The following is a 20,217-nucleotide window of genomic DNA, read 5'->3' on the forward strand; positions in this document are numbered from 1 at the left end:
AAAAAAAAAAAAAAAAAAATCTTGGCATATATGTGAAATTAGTATGTGGTATAGGATACAAGGAAATCAACGAAGAATGATGAGACTACCAAATGATTGGCTATAAGGAAATTGATTACTTTAGAAAAAAATAAGTTATGCATAAACACAAATATAGTTTCCTTTTTTATACTTTTTCCAGTTTTTTAAAATAGTCATGGGGAAAGCTTATTTAAAATATTTAAAATATTGTTTAAAACAATATTCCTGGGACATTCCACAGAAGCTCATTCAATATAGGGATTAAAGCACTGAGAAAAGCTCTGGAGGAGAGCTGAGCTCTAAGCCTCATTTTTGCCTCTGTCTAATTGTGTCACCTTGGATAAGTTATTTTGTCAATGAGAATGCCATTTTTCTTGAGATGGGAGATTTGAATTTTATTTTCTCCAGTTTTCCATCCAAGTCTAAATTTTGTGTTGTGACATATATCAAATCTACCATGTATAACAATATTTAACTAGGGGATAGGAACATATAATCTAGAGTTAGACTGGGTTCCAGCCCTAGTTCCGAAACTTACTGTTTGGTCTTAGGAAAGTCTTTCATCCTCTCTATATTTCAGTTTTCCCAACCAGAAATGAATCTAGGGTAATGGTAGTATCCCACAGGCTTGTTTTGAAAAATAAAGCAGTTCACATAAAATGCTTACAATGATGCCTGGCATATATTTTGCTCAGTAATATTTTTCAATTTGAAATTCCAGGAGCATTATCCCACTACCATCCACCAGTCCACTCAAGCATAAATAAATAGAAGCCTTTTTCCTGACTTTTTTGAAGTGCATTGTTACACACTGATAAAAAAAGAATCTTAGGGACAAAACTCCTCAAATGATTTTGATTTCTGCCCTTTTCATTTCCTCTCAGGGTCTTTGAAATAGAACAGCAGTTCTCAAGACTAACACATGAGTAGCATTGGACATAAGGACAGTCAAGAATGAGACATTCAGTAGGATGAAATATTCTATTGCAACTTGTATGATAGTTAAACTTAGGTGCACATGGGATGAATTTGATTTGTTTCTCAACACATCTGTTAATATTCCCAGTGTTTCTTAATACCATTTGAGAAATGCTGTTATACATACAGTTTACATGGATTTTAACGCAAATAAAATTGCCCAATATTATATCCAGAGTTTGATAACAGTCTAGTCAAAGTTAAATTCTATTGAAGTATTATTTCATTTTTTAATTATGCTTTACTGATTTTTAAGAAAATATTATATTCATTAAAGGCCATGATTATTGCCTTTAATCATAGGCCATCTAAAGGCTAATAGCCAAATGATCTGCTATTGTCACTGATTTTTAGTATTACTTTTTTTTTATCTCTTTAGCACTTCTATAGGTGTCTCCTTAGAAAATAATGCATACTAAAATGTACCCTAAAGTCTGAAAGAGAGTTATACGGCCCTTTGTGTAACTAAAATATAAATGAAGAGGGTTTTCCATGTTGAATCCCATCTTTCTTTATACTTCAAGTGGAAGGAGAGTCAAAATCTATCCATGGTTGCTAATGATAGGTCTTATTTTGCTTTAATCCCTTGTCAGACATCTTCTATATTTCTTGAAATACTCAGTCTGCCCTTAATATGTCCTCACAGGTGCCCCGAGCAGGACATATATTCTACAGTGACTGTTGGATCAAGGAAGGGGTCGTGGTTGATAGAGAACATTTCCACAGTCATAATAAACTCTGATCCAAAAGTAATGAGAATAGTAGGAATCTTCTCTCTTACCACTGCCTGGCCTGTCACAACAGATGATGTCATGTATGAGATTTGGTTAGTGAGAAAGTGGGCTTAAATATGTGGTATGGGGAAGGAAATAGACAGGTTTTCTAAACTGATGTAGAAAATCCTAAATCTGGGGCAGCATGAAAAGGGAAATGAAGTTTTTGTAGCCATTGGAGTTCTGGCTAAGGTAGCAGTTCCCTGGACAATTTCATATGTAACATGTTTTAAAGAATAAGACATATTAATCTGTCTTTGGAGGTTTTCTCTCTTGTTCTTTCTAAGTGTCAAATTGACAAATATAGGTGTTCAAGGGATAATTTTTTATTTTTTTACAACATATTTTAATATTCTCTGAACAGTTTTCTTAAGTTCAGGAAGTGAAGATTTGAAATTACAACTAGACAGTTTGGATTGGAAGCCAGTAAGTTTGGAAAATGGAGATTTGCTCCGTGACTAGACAAGTCATCGAGGAAGCTAGGATGATTAAGCTGTTTCTGCTATCTCTAGTTTTAATTTCTTAGCATTGGAGAATGGAACCTATTGTATTCAAGAAATTATTTTGTCTGCTCTGTTCTAATATATATTTAAAATTAATTTCAGATTCTTTTAGTGACCACTATACTCATTTTGAAACAGTTGTGAAGGCTCTTCTGATCAATGCTTTAGATGAATCTTTTCTGGGAACATTATATGGTAAGTTAATACTATGAATGAAACAATTGGTTTTTATTTATTTTTCCAATTTTAAAACAACCTCACTTTTAAAACTATGTAGATTAAACAAAACCATCGATGATCATTTGTAAGACCTTCCAGTGTTTTCCCTGTAGGATCAACTACATCAAAACTCCATTCATGTAAAATGCTTGTTAGTGTTCATTATCTGAGATACGTGGAAGGTAAGTTTGTGACAGGTCCTTGCCCTTAGAGAGTTAACAGTGAATTTGACAGTATAACACCTAAAACAGCGGAGTGTCTTAATACCCATGTGCCAAACCCAGCCTCCCTGAGCTCTGAATTTCATTAAAAGTTCCTTGCTGTTTTCTGTTTTTCTGCCTTTGTCCATGCTGTTTCTTCTTAGAATAGAATCCCTTTTTGTCCCAGATGTTTTAGGTGAGTATAAAAACATTTCTACTATGAATCTTATCTATGACCCAGTCACGTAATATTTGTCATTCTCATTTGTGCCACCATCATTCTGAGTATGGTAGTACTCAGTGCTCATTTATATGCACTTTTCATCTTGTATTGAAAATGTATTTTTGCTTTCTTCCCTTGTCATAGTGCAGGAGCAAATTTATGTGTGTATATATATATATGGGGATATATATATCCCCATTTCTCTTGCATCTAGCACAGAATCTGGCATTTAATAGACTATAAATATATTGTATTGAATAACTAATTGCCAAATAAGATTTCATTTACAATATATTGAACACATATTTATTGAATGCTTACTATAAGCTAGGCATTATTTGAGGGCTGGGGATATGACAGTGACTTAAGACATGTTAGATTCCTGCACTTATGTTACTTATAGCCTAATAGGAGAGACAGACAATAAATGAGTAAACAAAATATAACATAATATGATTTCAATGAGTAATTAGTTCTTGTAAAAAAAGAGTAAAATAGGGTAAGAAGATTGAGAATAAGGGAAGGTAAAGTTTATGTTATATACTAGTTAGATTAGTCAAAAATTCTTGGGGTAACTTTTAAATAGAAACCTGAATGAAACAAAGGGAACAAGTAATACTTGGACTACTTGCTTAGCAGAAGGCGAAGGAGGTGCTAAGGCATTTAGGAAAGAATAAGTTTGGTGTGTTCAAGAACAACTAGAAGGCCTGTGTGGCTGAAGTGGAATGAGACAGGAAAGAAGGAAAAGAGAGGAGTTTGGAGGAGTAGGCTGAGGACAGAAGGGCTTTGTAAGCCATGGTAAGGTGTTTGAATTTGTGATTATTTAAAGAAACATGATAAATTCATTAACTAAATAAATTAATAAAACTTCAAATAAAACAGAAAAATAATGCTTAAATTCATACTATGACAGATATATGTAGAGAATATACTATGAACCAAATCAGGAAGGCAGTAACAATTGTAGCATGCTAAAGAAGAATGAGAAAAGGCCTAGACAGAAAAGAGTGTTCTGATTTGTTGATACAAGGAGTTACCATGGGATCAGTAGAATAGAGTCAATTGTAGACGACCTTGAAAGCCTATTCAGAAGTTTGAACTTTATCTGGAATTCAGGGGCTAATTTCATGTCAGTTTTGTGTAAGAGAATAAAAGATAATTTGGTAAGCTTTTTCATCTGGCTTTTTTTGTTATCAGAAAATAATGTTAAAAGCTTGATGCTTGCAAAGAGAACTTTTTGAGACAGAGTCTTGCTCTGTCACCCAGGCTGCAGTATAGTGGTGCGATCTCGGCTTACTGTAAGTTCCGCCTCCTGGGTTCACGTCATTCTCCTGCCTCAGCCTCCCTAGTAGCTGGGACTACAGGCGCCCGTCACCACGCCTGGCTAATTTTTTGTATTTTTAGTAGAGATGGGGTTTCACCGTGTTAGCCAGGATGGTCTCGAGCTCCTGACCTTGTGATCCACCCGCCTCGGCCTCCGAAGTGCTGGGATTACAGGCGTGAGCCACTGTGCCCAGCCTGTCCTGTTTTTTCTTAATGTTCTGATGGAATGATTTTTTACTTTTTTTTTTTCCTAATTTAAATGCTTCCGACCAAGTTGGGAAGAAATTTTTAAGTATTAAATTGTTTAAATATTTCTTATTAACAAAATGGTTTTTTTATTGTTTATCCTCTGAACAGATGGCACAAGGCAAAAATCATATGCAAAAGATATGCTAACATCTCTTCATTATTTGGATAACCGCTTTGTTCAGCCTCGTCTAGAGAGTTTAGTATCTAGAAGTCGTTGGAAAGAGCAATATAAGGTATACAGTTTGTTTTTGAATCTCTTCTTGGGGGTGGAGGCAGCAAACCTCTCAGGATTTTAAAATCCAAACTGAATAATCTTTTAAAATATTGTCATTTCTTTGTTAAATAATCAGCTTATTATTTCTCACATCTTCTAAAAGCTATTATTGTTTTAATCGTTCACATTAACTATATCTATCCAATAATTAAGTGGTTCCAAATGATGAATAACTTTAGAACATATCCAGGGCTTAGCCCATCTTTTAAAATGAGGAGATTGTCTCACAGGGTGTTGTTATGTCAGAAAAGAGAGTTCCATAGCCAAAGAAATTTGAGAACCAGTGGATTTAATGTAAGCTGGTTTCTTTACTGGAAGACTTTTCCCAAGCATTATATGTGAATTTATACTATAAATATTCAAAGGGGGATATGTAATGCAATATTCCCTAAATTCGTGTTTTACTCTATGAAGCTCTGTTTATGAAACACCTGTTTACCTCTTATGATACCATATTGTGGTGGGTTATACTGAATTTGGATAATATGATGTTGGAATAATAACTGTAAGATACCAAGAAGTATTAGCTGAAAAATTGAGACACAGATGATTCAGTAAGATCTTAATTAGGATGAGCTGGGTTATGCTACAAAAGATAAAGAATATGACAAACAAAATAAACCAACAATAAAATCCCAATGGCTTAACCCAACAAAGTTTGTTTTCACTTATATATCCAGTGTTAGTCATCAGGGGTGCTCTGCTGATGGTAGTCACTCGGAGAACTGAGCTGATAGAGGTCAATAAAGGTTTCATCTTAACATGTGCTTCCATGGAGTACAGCAGAAGCAGGAAAGGAAGGTGATTAGTTATTTATTCAGCCTGAATTTCAGCCTGTAAGTAATACATGTCATAAAGTGCCATGAAGTATGAGAAATATGAAAAGTTGACCACCAGAAAATACAGTTTTCAATCATATAACATAAAAAGTAAACTGTCAGTATATTGGATACTTAATTACCATCCAGCTGGTAGAGGATATGAATGTGATTTAGTAACCATGCTAATATGCTCATTGTTTGCAGTTCAAATACTGTATTAAACCTAATCTATGCTACCAATTAGAATAGTAGTATCTAGCACAGGCCTAGAACATAAGCAGATATACTCAGGGACAAGTAACTTCATAGCTTAATAATGAAGCTTATTTGTGAATACCAAGTGTTTTCTTAGTTTGTTTACTCATGGATAACTGAGCTATTAAACTGTCCATATGAATACCAGACACATGGCAGACCTAGTGCCGACTTTTTTTTTCCACAGGACTGTAGTAAGTTATCATAGGAGGATTGAATTATTTCTGGAATATTTTTGTGGAAAATATATAATTCATACAATGGAAAGTGAGTGTGATTTTTTTTCTCAAGTTTTAACTAGCCTACTTGAATTATTTTTCTTATATCATCCTACATTGTTGCTGCTTCTATTTTTAACTGATACCTCATTAACACTAATTAGAGATGAGAAATGGAAAAGAAGTAGCAACCACATAAGTGTAAGAGATATGAAACTAGTTTTTTCCTAGTCTGGTTTATTTTCATGCAATAGCCAAGATTATAAATTTATTTAAACGTATCTTGTAAAATACCTACTGTGTGCTGAATATTAAAGTAAGAAATGCCAGGGTGTTTTGCTCTTATATCTCTTTATATTGTGATTCCTAAGATGTTTTAATTTGATTAGATTCTTATTTTTATTTTTATTCTTTATCTTTTAAACATTTTTTATATTTTTTGTTTTCAGGAGCGGGTGGAAAATTATTGTAATGTAAGTATTCGTTTGAAGAATCCTGAAAACTGTTCCTGCCAGGCTTGTGGACTGCATCGCTACTGTAAATATTCAGTGCATTTATCAGGACAGTTGTATAACACCAGGACCATGAAAATAGATAATTTCATGTCCCATGATAAGCAGGTATTTTCTTCCCTCTAATTTTAATTTTCAGTATTTAGAAATTTTTCGTTCATAAACTTGCACAGATAACCCTAAGTATCCTAAGGAGAATTTGACCCAAGTGGAAACATTTTTGGCATATAGTCCACCGAATTGGCAACCCACAAGTAAATAATGGAAGATAGCTGTTCATCTAATATGAGAGAATTCAAAAAACACTGTACTTCAACTAGACTCTGTTAGAAGTATGTCTGAGTCTAGAGCAATCACCACATAGTTAAGATGCTATTAATTCTGTATGAATAGAAAAAATTGAAGAGTAAGTGTTTTTTAGACAAGAGCATAGCAGTATAATGTGAAATGATAAAAAGCACAGATGCTGGCAACTTCTATTTATTTTTTCAATCTTTATAAGATTGCTGCATTTACAAATGCAAAAATTACATTTATAAATGCAAAATACTGAGAGCTTTTTCTTGTGAGTCTACATATCCATGCAGGAGGTGTATGTTTAGAGAGGTAGAGACCCAAAGTTGGCTCCGAATCCTCTCAGTCAATTATTAAGATGGAAATATAATATTTATCTGAATTCCTCTATTAAACTGGGTAGTGATTTCTCAGTATTATTGAGCAGTAGTTGACCAGATCCCTCTGAGAGATCTGGGTTGCAATAATGACTTAGAAGGTTTTATGGAGATAATGAATTCAGAATTGGTCGGTAATGTTTTGTTTGATATGTCACTATAAAATATAAATATATAAATATTTAATAGTCATATGCACATTTCCCCATTGTTTAAAACTGATCTATGACTTTTTATGACATAAGATACTTGGAGTCCTAGCAAAAGTGATTTCATACATTAGGGACCATGTTCTGTTATGCAGATCAAATACATCGCTGTACATTCATGGTCTTTGCTATCTGTAGCTAATCCTGAAGAGGAAAGTAGAGTAAGAAAATCACTTCTAGAGCTCTGACATTCCTGTGAAGTAGTAAAGATTCTATATAAAATAGTTATTCAAATATTTAAAAAAACAAAGAATAAACTGAAAGCATGAACTAAAAGCAAAGAACATCAATATTGCCAGTCACATGAGAGAACTATAAAAGTTAACAAATATATGGGAAAATGCTTATTCTGCATGTAAGGATATATAATTAAAACTACCTTAAGATGCCAGTTGATAACTATTAAAGTGGCAAAGTATTTTCAAATCAAATGATCAAATGCAGTGCTATCAAGGTTGCATTGAAACTAGTAAGTTCATGGAAAGTAAGATTCCTAGAGGAAAAAAGGGGTAATATATATCTTTTAAAATACTAGATTTTAGAGCTAGAGTCACAAAGCTATATACATACTCAATGTCTATAAGTTTATCTTTTGCAAAGCAGTTCAGTAAAAATCAAATGGTATAATCATGAAGTTGATAAATAATGCCAGTTTGAAAGTATAATAGTAATTAGTATTTGCACTGTCTTGGCATCTGATAAAAATGTGTGTATACATATATAACTGTATGTGAACGTTGTTAGTTATTGTGTATGTTAAGAGAGTGTGATTGTTTTTAAATGAAATTGTTTTTTCAGTAATTTTTTCTTTAAAGTGAAGAATGGCTTAAAATTTATTTTACATCCTACTTCAATACAATGTAAATGCATATATGGAAAGAAAGAAAGGAAGGGAGGGAGGGAGGGAGGGAGGGAGGGAAAATAAACGTAGTTATGATCCAGAGCATTAAAGAGATTGTTTGTAACCCCACACCCATCTTCAAGTTATTTTGAAAACTAATTCTTTATTTTGTGTTGCTGCTTGTAGTTACATAAAATTGAGACTCTTTAGGATTAACTAGGGTTCTTTTTGAGGGTGCAAATAATACTTTTAAGGAATTCACTTAACATCAAATTTGTTTCATAAGAAAACTTTTCTCCTTACTGCAGCTTCTTTGAAAGAAAGGATGTCTTGATGGAAAGTGAAATTATTGAGGGAAGAGTAATTTTGGTTATAGCAGTATTGATAGGGTCCTGAGATGAGAGGCCTTGGACCACCAGATTTTGATAAAGTTTAAGGACACAGATGAGAAGGAAATTACCTGGATGAAAGAGAGTTGTGAAATCTGAAAGGTAGTTTGGGAGAACTAAAAACCATCTTGGATTTATGTTTAGTTTTGCCCAGAGTCTATCCAGACTCATTAAGATGCTTAGGATAAGCTGGGAAGAAGCAATAATTTTTGAGGCAAATGGCATTGTATAATATGTCCGTGCAAAAAACAACCAACCAACCAAACAAGGGCAAATAGAACTGTTTGGATTGGTATTGTACTACCTGTTTCTGAAGACCCTGAAACAGAAAACAAACTTTTCCCCAGACTTACTGTTTCCTTGAGAATCTTTTTTCTTTGTTCTTCATACTTCCATAAGGAGCTGGCTCCTCTGCATATAAATAAAAGCTTACAGAAATACTTCAAAAAGCTACCTACAGTTAGCTGAATATTACCAAGTCTGCATAGTGCATGTTTCATTATATTTCCTTGCCTCAGTTTGTTATCCAGATTTAATTTATACTCTATATGATATAGCTGTTAAATTAGAAATGAGATTCTTTCTTCGGCTTTAGGAAAATTCAGTGATAATTTTTAGCTCCATTTCCAATTTTTACATATGTACGATCAGTTGGTTCATACTGATAACTGAACTGACTCAGACTCATATTTATCAGTTCATATAACCGTGCTTAACCCTGCATAGTGGACCAGTCATCATTTATATGTCATCTTCCTCATCTGCTTTGTGAACACTCACCACAGCACTTATTTTTCTATCTGTGGTATTTTTTATACTAATTTTCTTGTTAGAATAGTTTCCTTAATGTATGGAAATTGAACTAGATAATTATAGTTGTTCTAAATATATTTTTCTGGACATTTAAGGAAATTATTCTAACACCATAAATTAATGTTACCTGTTTTAGTACTTTATACAAATTGATTCCTACAGTGTAAGCTGTATTGTACTATATACTGCAATTCATATGGTAAAGAAATACAATGGACTGTAACAATATACTAAAAACAGGAATGGGTGAGGGGTTAAGTTCACTTGGAGTATTACACCTATCCTTTGCATCTACTGTATTCTGTGAAACTTTACAGCAGTGGTGCCCTTCCATGTAGGTTCTTCCGTATAAAATGTGATCATGTTTTGGGAAAAAATAATACAAGAACATTTTAAGGTAATTTTCGATTTATAGATCTATATGATGATAAGTAGATGCCAAGAGGGGTAGGAATTAGTAGTGGAAAGAAGTAAACCATGATGTTAAATATTTTCAAAGGATACTTGTTTTTCATACAGGAAAAAAAATAGTATTTTTAAACACCTCTCCTTCCCTCTCATTTCAACTTAAAAATGCTATACAGATAAATTCCTCTTGTTTTGTGGAAATACAGAATATGTGTGATAGAAATACAAATCACTTTATCATATGCCTATACTTCATACAGAATAGCTGTAGCTGAGTTCTCCCACACAGTCTACTTTGATGGCAGAAACGGAGACACACAGGGTACCCTTATAGTCACTGCAACTTTTGTGTTGTCTTTTTACACGAAGTTGGAAGTATTAGCAACTGAATTGCTGAAATGTCATTACTACCAGGACTGCTTTGATGATAAGGTTGAATTGGAAAAGTTAATTTTAATAAGCAAGCCATGAACAGTAATTACTGTTTACTCCTAATGATCTGAAAACAGGGAGGTTTTACGGAGCCATGAACAGAAATCTGAACATGATTTTCTTAAACTTTTGGAGATTTAAAGAAGGGTAGTAAAATGTCCGAAATACAATTTTCCACAAGAAAACTCATTAAACCGGATTGTTGCCAATTGTTGTGATATAACTTCTGTTCATTTTTGGAAACATACTCCTGTTTTGTCTATCATCACTTGTATGTTTCCTTGCAGTGTGGCTTCAGGAAACAAGTGTATTTTTCTGTCAGACAGAACACAGGTTACACAGATAAATATTAAAACTATACCACTTGTACTCATGAAAGCATAACCCATTAGTGAACTTAGGTAAAGACACAAATACATAAGTCAGCAAGAAGTTTACTCTTTCCTTAGGTTACTCCATGAGAGTAAGATTGACCACATCATCATGTTTGGAGCCCTTTCTGATGCATTTTCTACAGTGGGTAAAATAATGTAGGTAAAAATATATTGACCAGGCGTGGTGGCTCACGCCTATAATGCCAGCACTTCGGGAGGCCGAGGCAGGCAGATCATGAGGTCAGGAGTTCGAGACCATGGCCAACATGGTGAAACCCCATCTCTATTAAAAATACAAAAAAAATTAGCTGGGTATGGTAATAGGCGCCTATAATCCCAGCTACTCAGGAGGCTGAGGCAGGGAAACCGGAATGCGGAGGTTGCAGTGAGCCAGGCTTGCGCCACTGCACTCCAGCCTGGGTGAAAGAGCGAAACTCCATCTTGGGGGGAAAAAATATATATATATAATATATAAAATATATATAATACTTATTATATATAATACTATATATATTTTATATATAAAAAATATATTTGGTCACTGCACTGGACCAAATATTATATATTATATATAACATGTTTATATTTATTATATATAATATATATTTTATATAATATATTTTATATATATTATATATTAACTATGTATCGTATTATATTATATATTTTCCTCCCAAGATGGGTTTGCTTTTTATATATTTATATTATTATATACATATGTAAATAATTTGCGTCAGTGCAGTGAGACTTGAGACTGTCTTCCTATTTTAGGCTGTAGTCTTCATAACAAACTTGAAACATTCAAAACATTCTGAAAGAGAAAGTTTCTGGTTGTTTGATTCATAAAAAAGAGTTTTAATTATAGAAGCCATGTAAACGTAGGAATTAAAATTACTTATTAGCTGGCTGACAGCAATATTAATGTCTTATTTTCATATATAACACCTTAAGTAAAGCAACCAGTATGCCTAAACACAGTTATTTTTTTACTTTACATCATTTTTTTTTGGGGGGGGGGAGAAAAGTATCTAGTAAAAAAATGCCAATACTTAATTTTGGTATAAGAGTTTCTTTCAGTTTTACATGTTGCTTTATACCTAGAAAATTATTATAATCCAGGCATTTTAACTTAGTAAATATGGACTTATAATACTTTTCTTTCCCTTTTTTTTTTTTTTTTACTTTGCCGATCCTTCTGCCTTACATTAAAGCCATTTCTCTGTTTTTCCCAAACTTGGAAAACTCTTGTGTTTTCAAGATTTAGTTCAAGCTTGATCTGCTTGGGGACTTTTCTCCTCTCTGGATTGGGCGAAGTGCCCTTCCTTGCTAGCATTTTGATAGCATCTTGGACATAGCATTTTTCCTGTTGTTTTGTAACATTTGTCTTTCTCTCAAAACTGTAATCTCCCTAATACAGGTAATAAGTATTTTATTTATATATCTCTAGTGCCTAGCCCAATATTTGAAACTTCACAGGTGCTCAGTGTTTGACTAGTTGTATAAGTAAGAGAAGGTAAAGGAATAATTGTGTAAACATTTAAAGTTAACAATGCATTTTGATTCTACTACTAAAGAAAATCCAAAAACAAGAAAGGATATATATTCATTACCATATTATTCACTTCATTTGTCAGATAATAATCTTTATTTCTTGATTTAGGTGTTCACTGTTGGCAGAATTTGTGCAGACCGTACCAGAATTTATCATAAACTGAAACATTTTAAATTCAAACTATACCAGGAATGTTGCTCTCTTGCAAAGAGAGAAGTTAAAGATGAACAAGTTAAAGAAACAGTGGAAAGAATTTTCAAGCAGTCAAAAGAAAGAGGCTGGATTAAGAAGGTAAGGTGAATATATGACAATCTCATCATGTACATTCTGAAGCCTAATTGTGATCAGCAAAAGGAAACAAATGATTAGAAGATAGCGAAATTTAAGGTAATCTCTTTTTTTCTCTCCTTTGTATTTTCTCTTCTTCCACTCATTCCTTTCATGCTTATCATTGTCCTTCTGAATAGATGCCCTGATGTTCTAAGGATTCACTCGGCCCATCAGATAAATTTTAACAAGCATTAATACTGTCCTTTATTGAAGGACCTCTGTCCTTTTGCTTTTATGTATGTATTGCTTACATATATATTAAGTCCCCTGATTTTTTCTTTGACAGAGTATAGGACTCACCTCTGCTTGTCTGCTTCCTATTCTTTAGAACAGTTCTTTTGACCTGAGAGTGAAGAAGCACCTGGTGCCAGTCTGAGGAAAGGATCTTGGCTGCCAGTTCTAATACCACCCACATCCTCTTCTTGAGGACATGGTACTGAGCAGTGAACACTAACTGAAGGTCGAGGGGAATGCAGAGGTTTCAGGCCATGGCACTGATTTTGATTCCCCCATATCCTATTGATCACTAAATTTGATATAAGGAGTAAAGTGGGGGTTTTGAAGAGTGCACTGGATTCCCGAAGATCTGCTGGCAGCTCATAAGCTCTGGTCTGCTCACAGAGCTTTTAGAATTCTTTATGGTATATGGAAAGAATGCTAATATGACTGCAGTCTTCTAAAACAAGTCTAGTTACATGAATGTATAAGAGAGAACAAATAGTAGATTTTCAGGCAACTCTTACCAACAGTTAATCTTTAAAAGAAAAGAAAAAAGCCTGACTTGAGATCCATTGCCTGGATTATATCATAGGGAAATTTGTAAAAGAGGAGTATAAAAAATGAGGCAAGAGAGCTTAGGCAGAGGGAAAGAAACTTTTTTAGCACATGTCATGTTTAGTGGAGGTCTCCCAGTCTAGAGAATGACATCATTATTGGTTTCCCTTTGACAATTACTCTCCCACCACAAACCACCACCCAGTGATCTTGCCTGCCTCCCACATCTTGATCCTTAAGTCTTCTTTCTCTCATTTTACTTTCTTCAGCTTTTTGCCATTTACTTTGCTTCTACTTCTGCTACTCCAAATGTTTCTCTCCCCTTATCCATACTTTTTCATTTGCCTTACCGGAGAGGAATCACTTACTCAGTAACTTCCCGTCTTCATTTTCCTAGACGACATTAAATTCTTAAATGCTTTTATTGATGACTTTAAGTGTTGCCAATCCTCTAGTGGAATTGCAAAACCTATTGGGATAGCACAGTTATAAAGAAATGGATACTAGGTACAGAAAAATCACTGTGCATATACTGTATATGTTATATAATACTATCATATGTGGGGAAGAACATTAAACTTCTTGAAGAAAAAAGCATTTCCAAATCATGTATCCTAGAAAAAGCTGAACAAGGTTTAGAACACCAGAAGGACCTGGAATTTTAAAAAACGTTGTTCTTAGGCCGGGCACGGTGGCTCAAGCCTGTAATCCCAGCACTTTGGGAGGCCGAGACGGGCGGATCACGAGGTCAGGAGATCGAGACCATCCTGGCTAACACAGTGAAACCCCGTCTCTACTAAAACTACAAAAAAAAAACTAGCCGGGTGACGTGGCGGCGCCTGTAGTCCCAGCTACCCGGGAGGCTGAGGCAGGAGAATGGCGTGAACCCGGGAGATGGAGCTTGCAGTGAGCTGAGATCCGGCCACAGCACTCCAGCCTGGGTGACAGAGCGAGACTCCGTCTCAAAAAAAAAAAACGTTATTCTTTATGCATAATATAACACTTGGCTTTCTTTTCTTAGGAAAAGAAAGGAGCTTAGGCTTTCTTTTCAAGAAAACCAAGTGTCATGTTATACATAAAGAATAATATTTAGCATTAGGCATTGAAATAATATTTCAAGATTGTGCATGTCTAGGACAATATGCACATTTTTTCCACATGAAAATACCAAAGACCTTCATTTTATTTGAGATTTCTCCAGTTAAAAAATTTGTTCCTAGGTTTTCTCAAAAGATTTCCTAGAAACCACGGAAGTTTATAGCCAATATAAACCCATTTGCAGCTTTTTGTGCTGTGATGAAATTTCCAAATTTGTCAAGTGCTCTGACATTTCCCATCCTCACTCTGTCTGTCCCTCTCACTGTGTGCCTTTGAGTGATAGCACTGCATGTGCTTTGTGATGTGTGCTGCCTTTAGCTACAGTCTGGTAGTCACAGTTATTCTAACCCTTTAGAATGCCTGGGGCTCAGTGTTACTTGAATGCCATCGCCATGGCACTTTCCGCTCATATTTCCCAATTATGTCAACCCCTTTTTTTGCCTTACACGTACTATTTGTTCCTGTCTTTCTGCCTCCAACTTGTATTCCACACCTTACTTTTTCCCTTACCTGCTTCTTCAGCCATTTTACTTTAATTATCTCAGGATGTCTCAGCATGTCTTCCCAAAGACATGCCAACTAGACTGACTTCATTCTTGTTCTTCCTTCTAAAGGTTGAACTAGGGTGATCTGTTTTTAATGTAATGATACTAAAGGAGTGTAGGAGCAACTTGAGTTTAAGAAAAGGACAAATAATAGGAAAATTATAATAAAACCAAAATATTTGATAAAGATAATTATGTCTTATTCTAAAGAAGAGTTCAATAACATACTCTAATATGACACTGGCAAAATTCCAGTGAATATTTGTTCATTAAGAAGAAAGTGTATATGATGATGGGATTTCCTGGAAAGTTGAAGATAGGATTGTTGGGATTGGCTGGTGGATGCACGAACACCAGGTACTAAAGAAAGCATGTCAATAGAAATATCAAGTGCCCATTCATACTGTAAATACTGTATGTAAAACTGTTACAAGTGACAGTTGTATGTAAAGTAAATTTTAAATGTATTGATAAATATTGTCATATACATAATAATTTAAAATTGTAATTAGGTATTCCTTGCCTTCCTTAAACGCTTCTCATTTCTTCTCTTTCCCCTCCTTTTTAACTTTTTCCCTTGCCCTTTTTTTCCCCACCCCTTAAACTGATGTTTCTCAAAACATGGCTCTAAACTACCTATGTCAGAATCACCTGGAAGTTTTGAAAACTGTATAATCCCCTAGCCTCATCCCAGATATATTGAATGACAATCCTTGGAATGTTAAACATCCAATATTTTTAGCATTGGTGATTCTTAAGTAAATAAAAGTTTGAGGATCACTGCTAAAAAGTACCTGTTAACACTGAATTCTGTCCTCATCCTTTCAAAGTTTCCTTGGCAAATCAATTACCTTCTGAGTTCTAGTTGCTACTTCTGAGTAGAAGATTCCAAACTTCTCTTATATTCTGACCTCTTTCCCACACTTCATTTCCACAGTTCCAACTGTTTTCATCAGTAGGTTCATCAGGTGTTGTAAGAGAATAGTCTTCACTATTGAAGTAAGTAGTCTTCAGTATTAAAACCCTCCAAATTTTTAGTAAAGAATTATGAGAGCAGCGTCTTTAGGTGGAGAGGATGGGAGAGTAATACTAACTGCAATGTCTGTGAGTTTCACTTTCCTTTTCAAGTTTTTATTTATTTTTTTCTTGCCAAAGCTGTGTCCTAGTCACACCATTTAAATCTCAGAAACAGCATACTCTATACTGCTTAGAAGTATAGGCTTAAGTATTTGCTTTGCCACTTACTAGCAGTAGAATTTGGGAGCAAACTATTTTATTTCTCTAAGCCTAAGTTTTCTCATCTGGAAAGTAGGAACTAAAGCAGTAATAATAATTGGGTTTTGATTGTGGAGATTAGATGTGTAACACGTTTTAAGCATTTAGTATAGGACCTAGCAATTAGTAAGTGATTGATTAATCTTAGCTGTTACTTGCAATGAAAGCAAGGAGAGGGTTTCCTTCCTCCTATCTTAGTATAACTGAGATAGATTTTAATTGTGTCCTAGATGTGTGTGGTGGTACACAGCTATAGTTGCAGCTACTTGGGAGGCTGAGGTGGTAGAATCGCCTGAACCCAGGAGTTCAAGGCCAGCCTGAGCAAGATAGTGAGGCCGTGCCTCTAAAAATAATTTTTTTTAATTTTAATTTTCCAAAAGTAATTTAATAAATAAAGAGGATATGAAGAAAGGTAATATGAAAAGCATAAAAACAGTCAAACTTTTCAAGTATAGGTTTCTAATCCTAGAGTACTTTACTTGTATCTAATAAAACCTACCTAAGTACTAGGTCGAAGAAAATTCCTAAGTAGTCCCTAGGATATTTCCCCTTGTGTTAATGTGCTTCCATCTTCCCTTAGAAGGAGATCCAGTGAGATATCATAGGGTTGTAAAAAAGAGTTTCATGGCTTTCAATGTCTAGAATGAAAATGCACTTCTCACATTCCCTTCTGTAGGTCCCTGTCACCACAAAAGTCAGGGTCACCAGGATCCTCTCTCATTTCACTGAAGATAGAAACAGAGTTCATAAACAGAGTCAAGAAACTAGTATGTCATTAATCCCCTCACTGAAGTAAATACTTTGAACTCTATATGTCTGAAACTGAAATCATGTATCTCCTTCCCTCCCACAGCCTGCAGAATAACTCTGCCATTATTCTACTCTGTCAACTTTGAAATCTCTAAATCATTCTTGACTCCTCTCTTAACTTGTTCTACTTTGTTCTTTACTCTTCATCTTCATTGCTATCACTCAAATTTGAGCCCTCATGACCTAAATTGTTGTCATAGACCCATAACTAGTTGCTGAACTATTCTAGAATGAATGTTTTACCAATTTTCCTAAAATACACCTTAGATCAGTTCAGTCCCCTGCTCCAAAACCTTTAGCAACCTTCCATTTCCTGTCAAATGATGAGTTCAATTCTTTAACCAGTATTTTATAATTTTTATTCTCTGAACTCAGTCTCTTTGGTTCAGTTGTAGCTCTCTCTGTTCTCCTAAAAATACCCAGGTTGTAGTCAAATCCCATGTTTTCTTGTCGTGTCACTTTGATGGACTATTGTCTCTTACTGAAAACTCTTGCCACCAACTCTTTGCCTACCAAATCTCTTTTTCCAGGACAATTTAAATGCCACTCTTTGCTGCTTACCTCAACTAACCATGACCTCTCTTCTGAACCCTCATGACAGTGTCTGTACCTCCTTTGGCACTTATTACTGATTATTATTGGTGTATTACTACTGAACTCTATTCTCCTTAGGGGCAGGGAAAGTATCTTTTTAAAATATTGTACCCAGACAGTCATTAGCAGAGCCTTTGATATGTATGTTCAACAAACTTTTTATTAAGTTATTGAGGTTACTACATTTCTACTCTAAGCATAATAATAGAAAAATTATGGCCGGGCGCGGTGGCTCAAGCCTGTAATCCCAGCATTTTGGGAGGCCGAGACGGGCAGATCACGAGGTCAGGAGATCGAGACCATCCTGGCTAACACAGTGAAACCCCGTCTCTACTAAAAAATACAAAAAAACTAGCCGGGCGAGTTGGCGGGCGCCTGTAGTGCCGGCTACTCGGGAGGCTGAGGCAGGAGAATGGCGTAAACCCAGGAGACCGAGCTTGCAGTGAGCTGAGATCTGGCCACTGTACTCCAGCCTGGGCGACAGAGTGATACTCCATCTCAAAAAAAGAAAGAAAGAAAGAAAGAAAGAAAGAAAGAAAGAAAGAAAGAAAGAAGGGGAAGGAAGAAGGAAGGAAGGAGGAAGGAAGGGAAGAAGGAAGGTAAGCGAAGGAAGAAGGAGGAAGAAGGAAGGAAGAAGGAAGGAAGGAAGGAAGGAAGGAAGAAGGAAGGAAGGAAGGAAGGAGGAAGGAAGGAAGGCAAGGAAGGAGAGGAAGGAGAGATTATAATTGAAGCTGTTCAAAAATTGAATAATATTCTTTCTATGAGTTAGAAATGCTTATTTGAAATTAAGTTCCTGTTTATCATAAAAAGATTTTTGTTCATGATTACCATGAAATGAACTTATCCTGATTGTGTCTGTAGTTTGCAAAGGCCCAGTTTATCTTCATTGCTTTGAGTAAAAAAATAACTAGCTTTTCTATTGTATATGCAGAAATATGGTCAACTTGAAGAATATCTCAATTCTGCGGATTACTTTCAAGGAGAGAAGTTTGACTGAATTGTAACACATTTCCATCAGAGAAGATTTTTTAAATTCCTGTAAATGTGAAGATCATGATTCTTGTTTTTCTGTATCATGTGATGTATTTATACATTTTATCTATATCTTTGTGGCAAAATATTTTGTTTAAAACATAATTATCTTAATTCCTGTGAAATGGCACTCTACACTCTAATTAAACTTTTATCTGATGTACATAAAAGCATTGTCTTAATTTTTAAGTCTGTAAATATGTTTTAAAGTTACGTAATAATGGCTTTGTAACAGATGACTATCAAGTGAATGAGCTGTTCATATTCTGTCAGGTTAGTCAAAATATATTGTATTTTAAAAATGTATTTAGACTAACATCTACATGTACTTTTACTGAATTCCTGTCCTTTTACAGTATTAAATGATTTTCATTGATACATTTTTTACTGCTATCATCTAAATCAGTGGACTGTGGAAGAAACCTCAATATATCATTCACTTCAGTCCCCTTGCTTCAGAATCAGATCATAGCATATCTATTCGAAGTAGAGGAATGCTTTTTTCCTTTTCTTGAAAGTTTCTCTTTCAAATAGATTTCAGGCCTCCAGAGTCTTTCAACCCTCACATTCAGGAATAATTTTATATACATTTTCATGCTTTATAATGTTCTTACTTTTTTATTCAATTTTGTCTATATGTGGATGATTAAGATGTATTTTATTTATTTTTATCCATAGCTTTTTCCATATAAATATATATCGTAGGGTCAGAATTGCTAAAAGAGACAAACTCAGCCAGAAGCACTTGGAAAGCATATTTTGGTATCTGCATTGCTTTGCACATCTAAATTTTCCCATAAAGTAATGAAGTAAAATGGTTGCAGAGTGAACAAATGAACCCTGTCTGTTCTGTATTTTTAATTCTTAAAAGTGATATTCTAGTAGGATCTGTTCTACTGTGGAACTTTAGATACTTTTTTCTTAATGGAAGTATTGGTTGAACTTGGATTCATCTATTAGGTGACTCATGGCACGGACCGTAATGTACGTATCCATAAAAAGCTACGTTAAGCTCATATATGGAAATTAGTTAATATTTTCTACAATTCATTTCCTGAAATTATCCATATTATTATTGTAAACAAATGAGGTGGAAAAAACTCACAATGTGTTGAAAGTACTGATGTTGATGTTTAATGAGGAGTGCATACCTTTCAAACATTGTGAAATGGAAATTTCACATATCTGTATTTTTTTTTTTTTTTTTTTTTGAGATGGAGTTTCACCCAGGCTGGCGTGCAATGGCATGATCTCTACTCACTGCAACCTCTGCCTCCTGGGTTCAAGTGATTCTCCCACCTCAGCCTCCTGAGTAGCTGGGATTACAGGCATGCGTCACCACACCTGGCTAATTTTGTATTTTTTAGTAGAGATGGGGTTTCACCATGTTGTCCAGGCTGGTCTTGAACTCCTGACTTCAGGTGATCCACCCACCTCGGCTTCTCAGAGTGATGTGATTACCGGCATGAGCCACCGTGCCTGCCCTACATCCCTACATAGC

At 34.8% G+C, this 20,217-nt stretch overlaps 1 protein-coding gene across 4 annotated transcripts in view; it reads left to right on the forward strand.

Moving 5' to 3' along the window:
• Window positions 1–19,550, forward strand: part of CCDC82 (coiled-coil domain containing 82) — a 33,786-nt gene extending 14,236 nt beyond the window's left edge. For 3 of the 4 annotated variants that reach the window (XM_017881987.1, XM_017881989.1, XM_017881988.1), the window contains 5 exons: window positions 2,378–2,470; window positions 4,598–4,722; window positions 6,507–6,677; window positions 12,367–12,549; window positions 18,616–19,550. In XM_017881987.1, the coding sequence (XP_017737476.1) occupies window positions 2,378–2,470; window positions 4,598–4,722; window positions 6,507–6,677; window positions 12,367–12,549; window positions 18,616–18,681 (638 nt within the window). In that variant the 3' untranslated portion in view covers window positions 18,682–19,550. Of the gene's footprint in view, window positions 1–2,377; window positions 2,471–4,597; window positions 4,723–6,506; window positions 6,678–12,366; window positions 12,550–15,942; window positions 16,005–18,615 lie in introns of all 4 variants that reach the window. The other variant, XM_017881990.1, reaches the window with a different exon arrangement.
• Window positions 19,551–20,217: the final 667 nt, after the last annotated feature.

This window comes from Rhinopithecus bieti, unplaced genomic scaffold (genome assembly GCF_001698545.2).
Source record: "Rhinopithecus bieti isolate Rb0 unplaced genomic scaffold, ASM169854v2 scaffold_12653, whole genome shotgun sequence".
Lineage (NCBI taxonomy): Eukaryota > Metazoa > Chordata > Mammalia > Primates > Cercopithecidae > Rhinopithecus > Rhinopithecus bieti.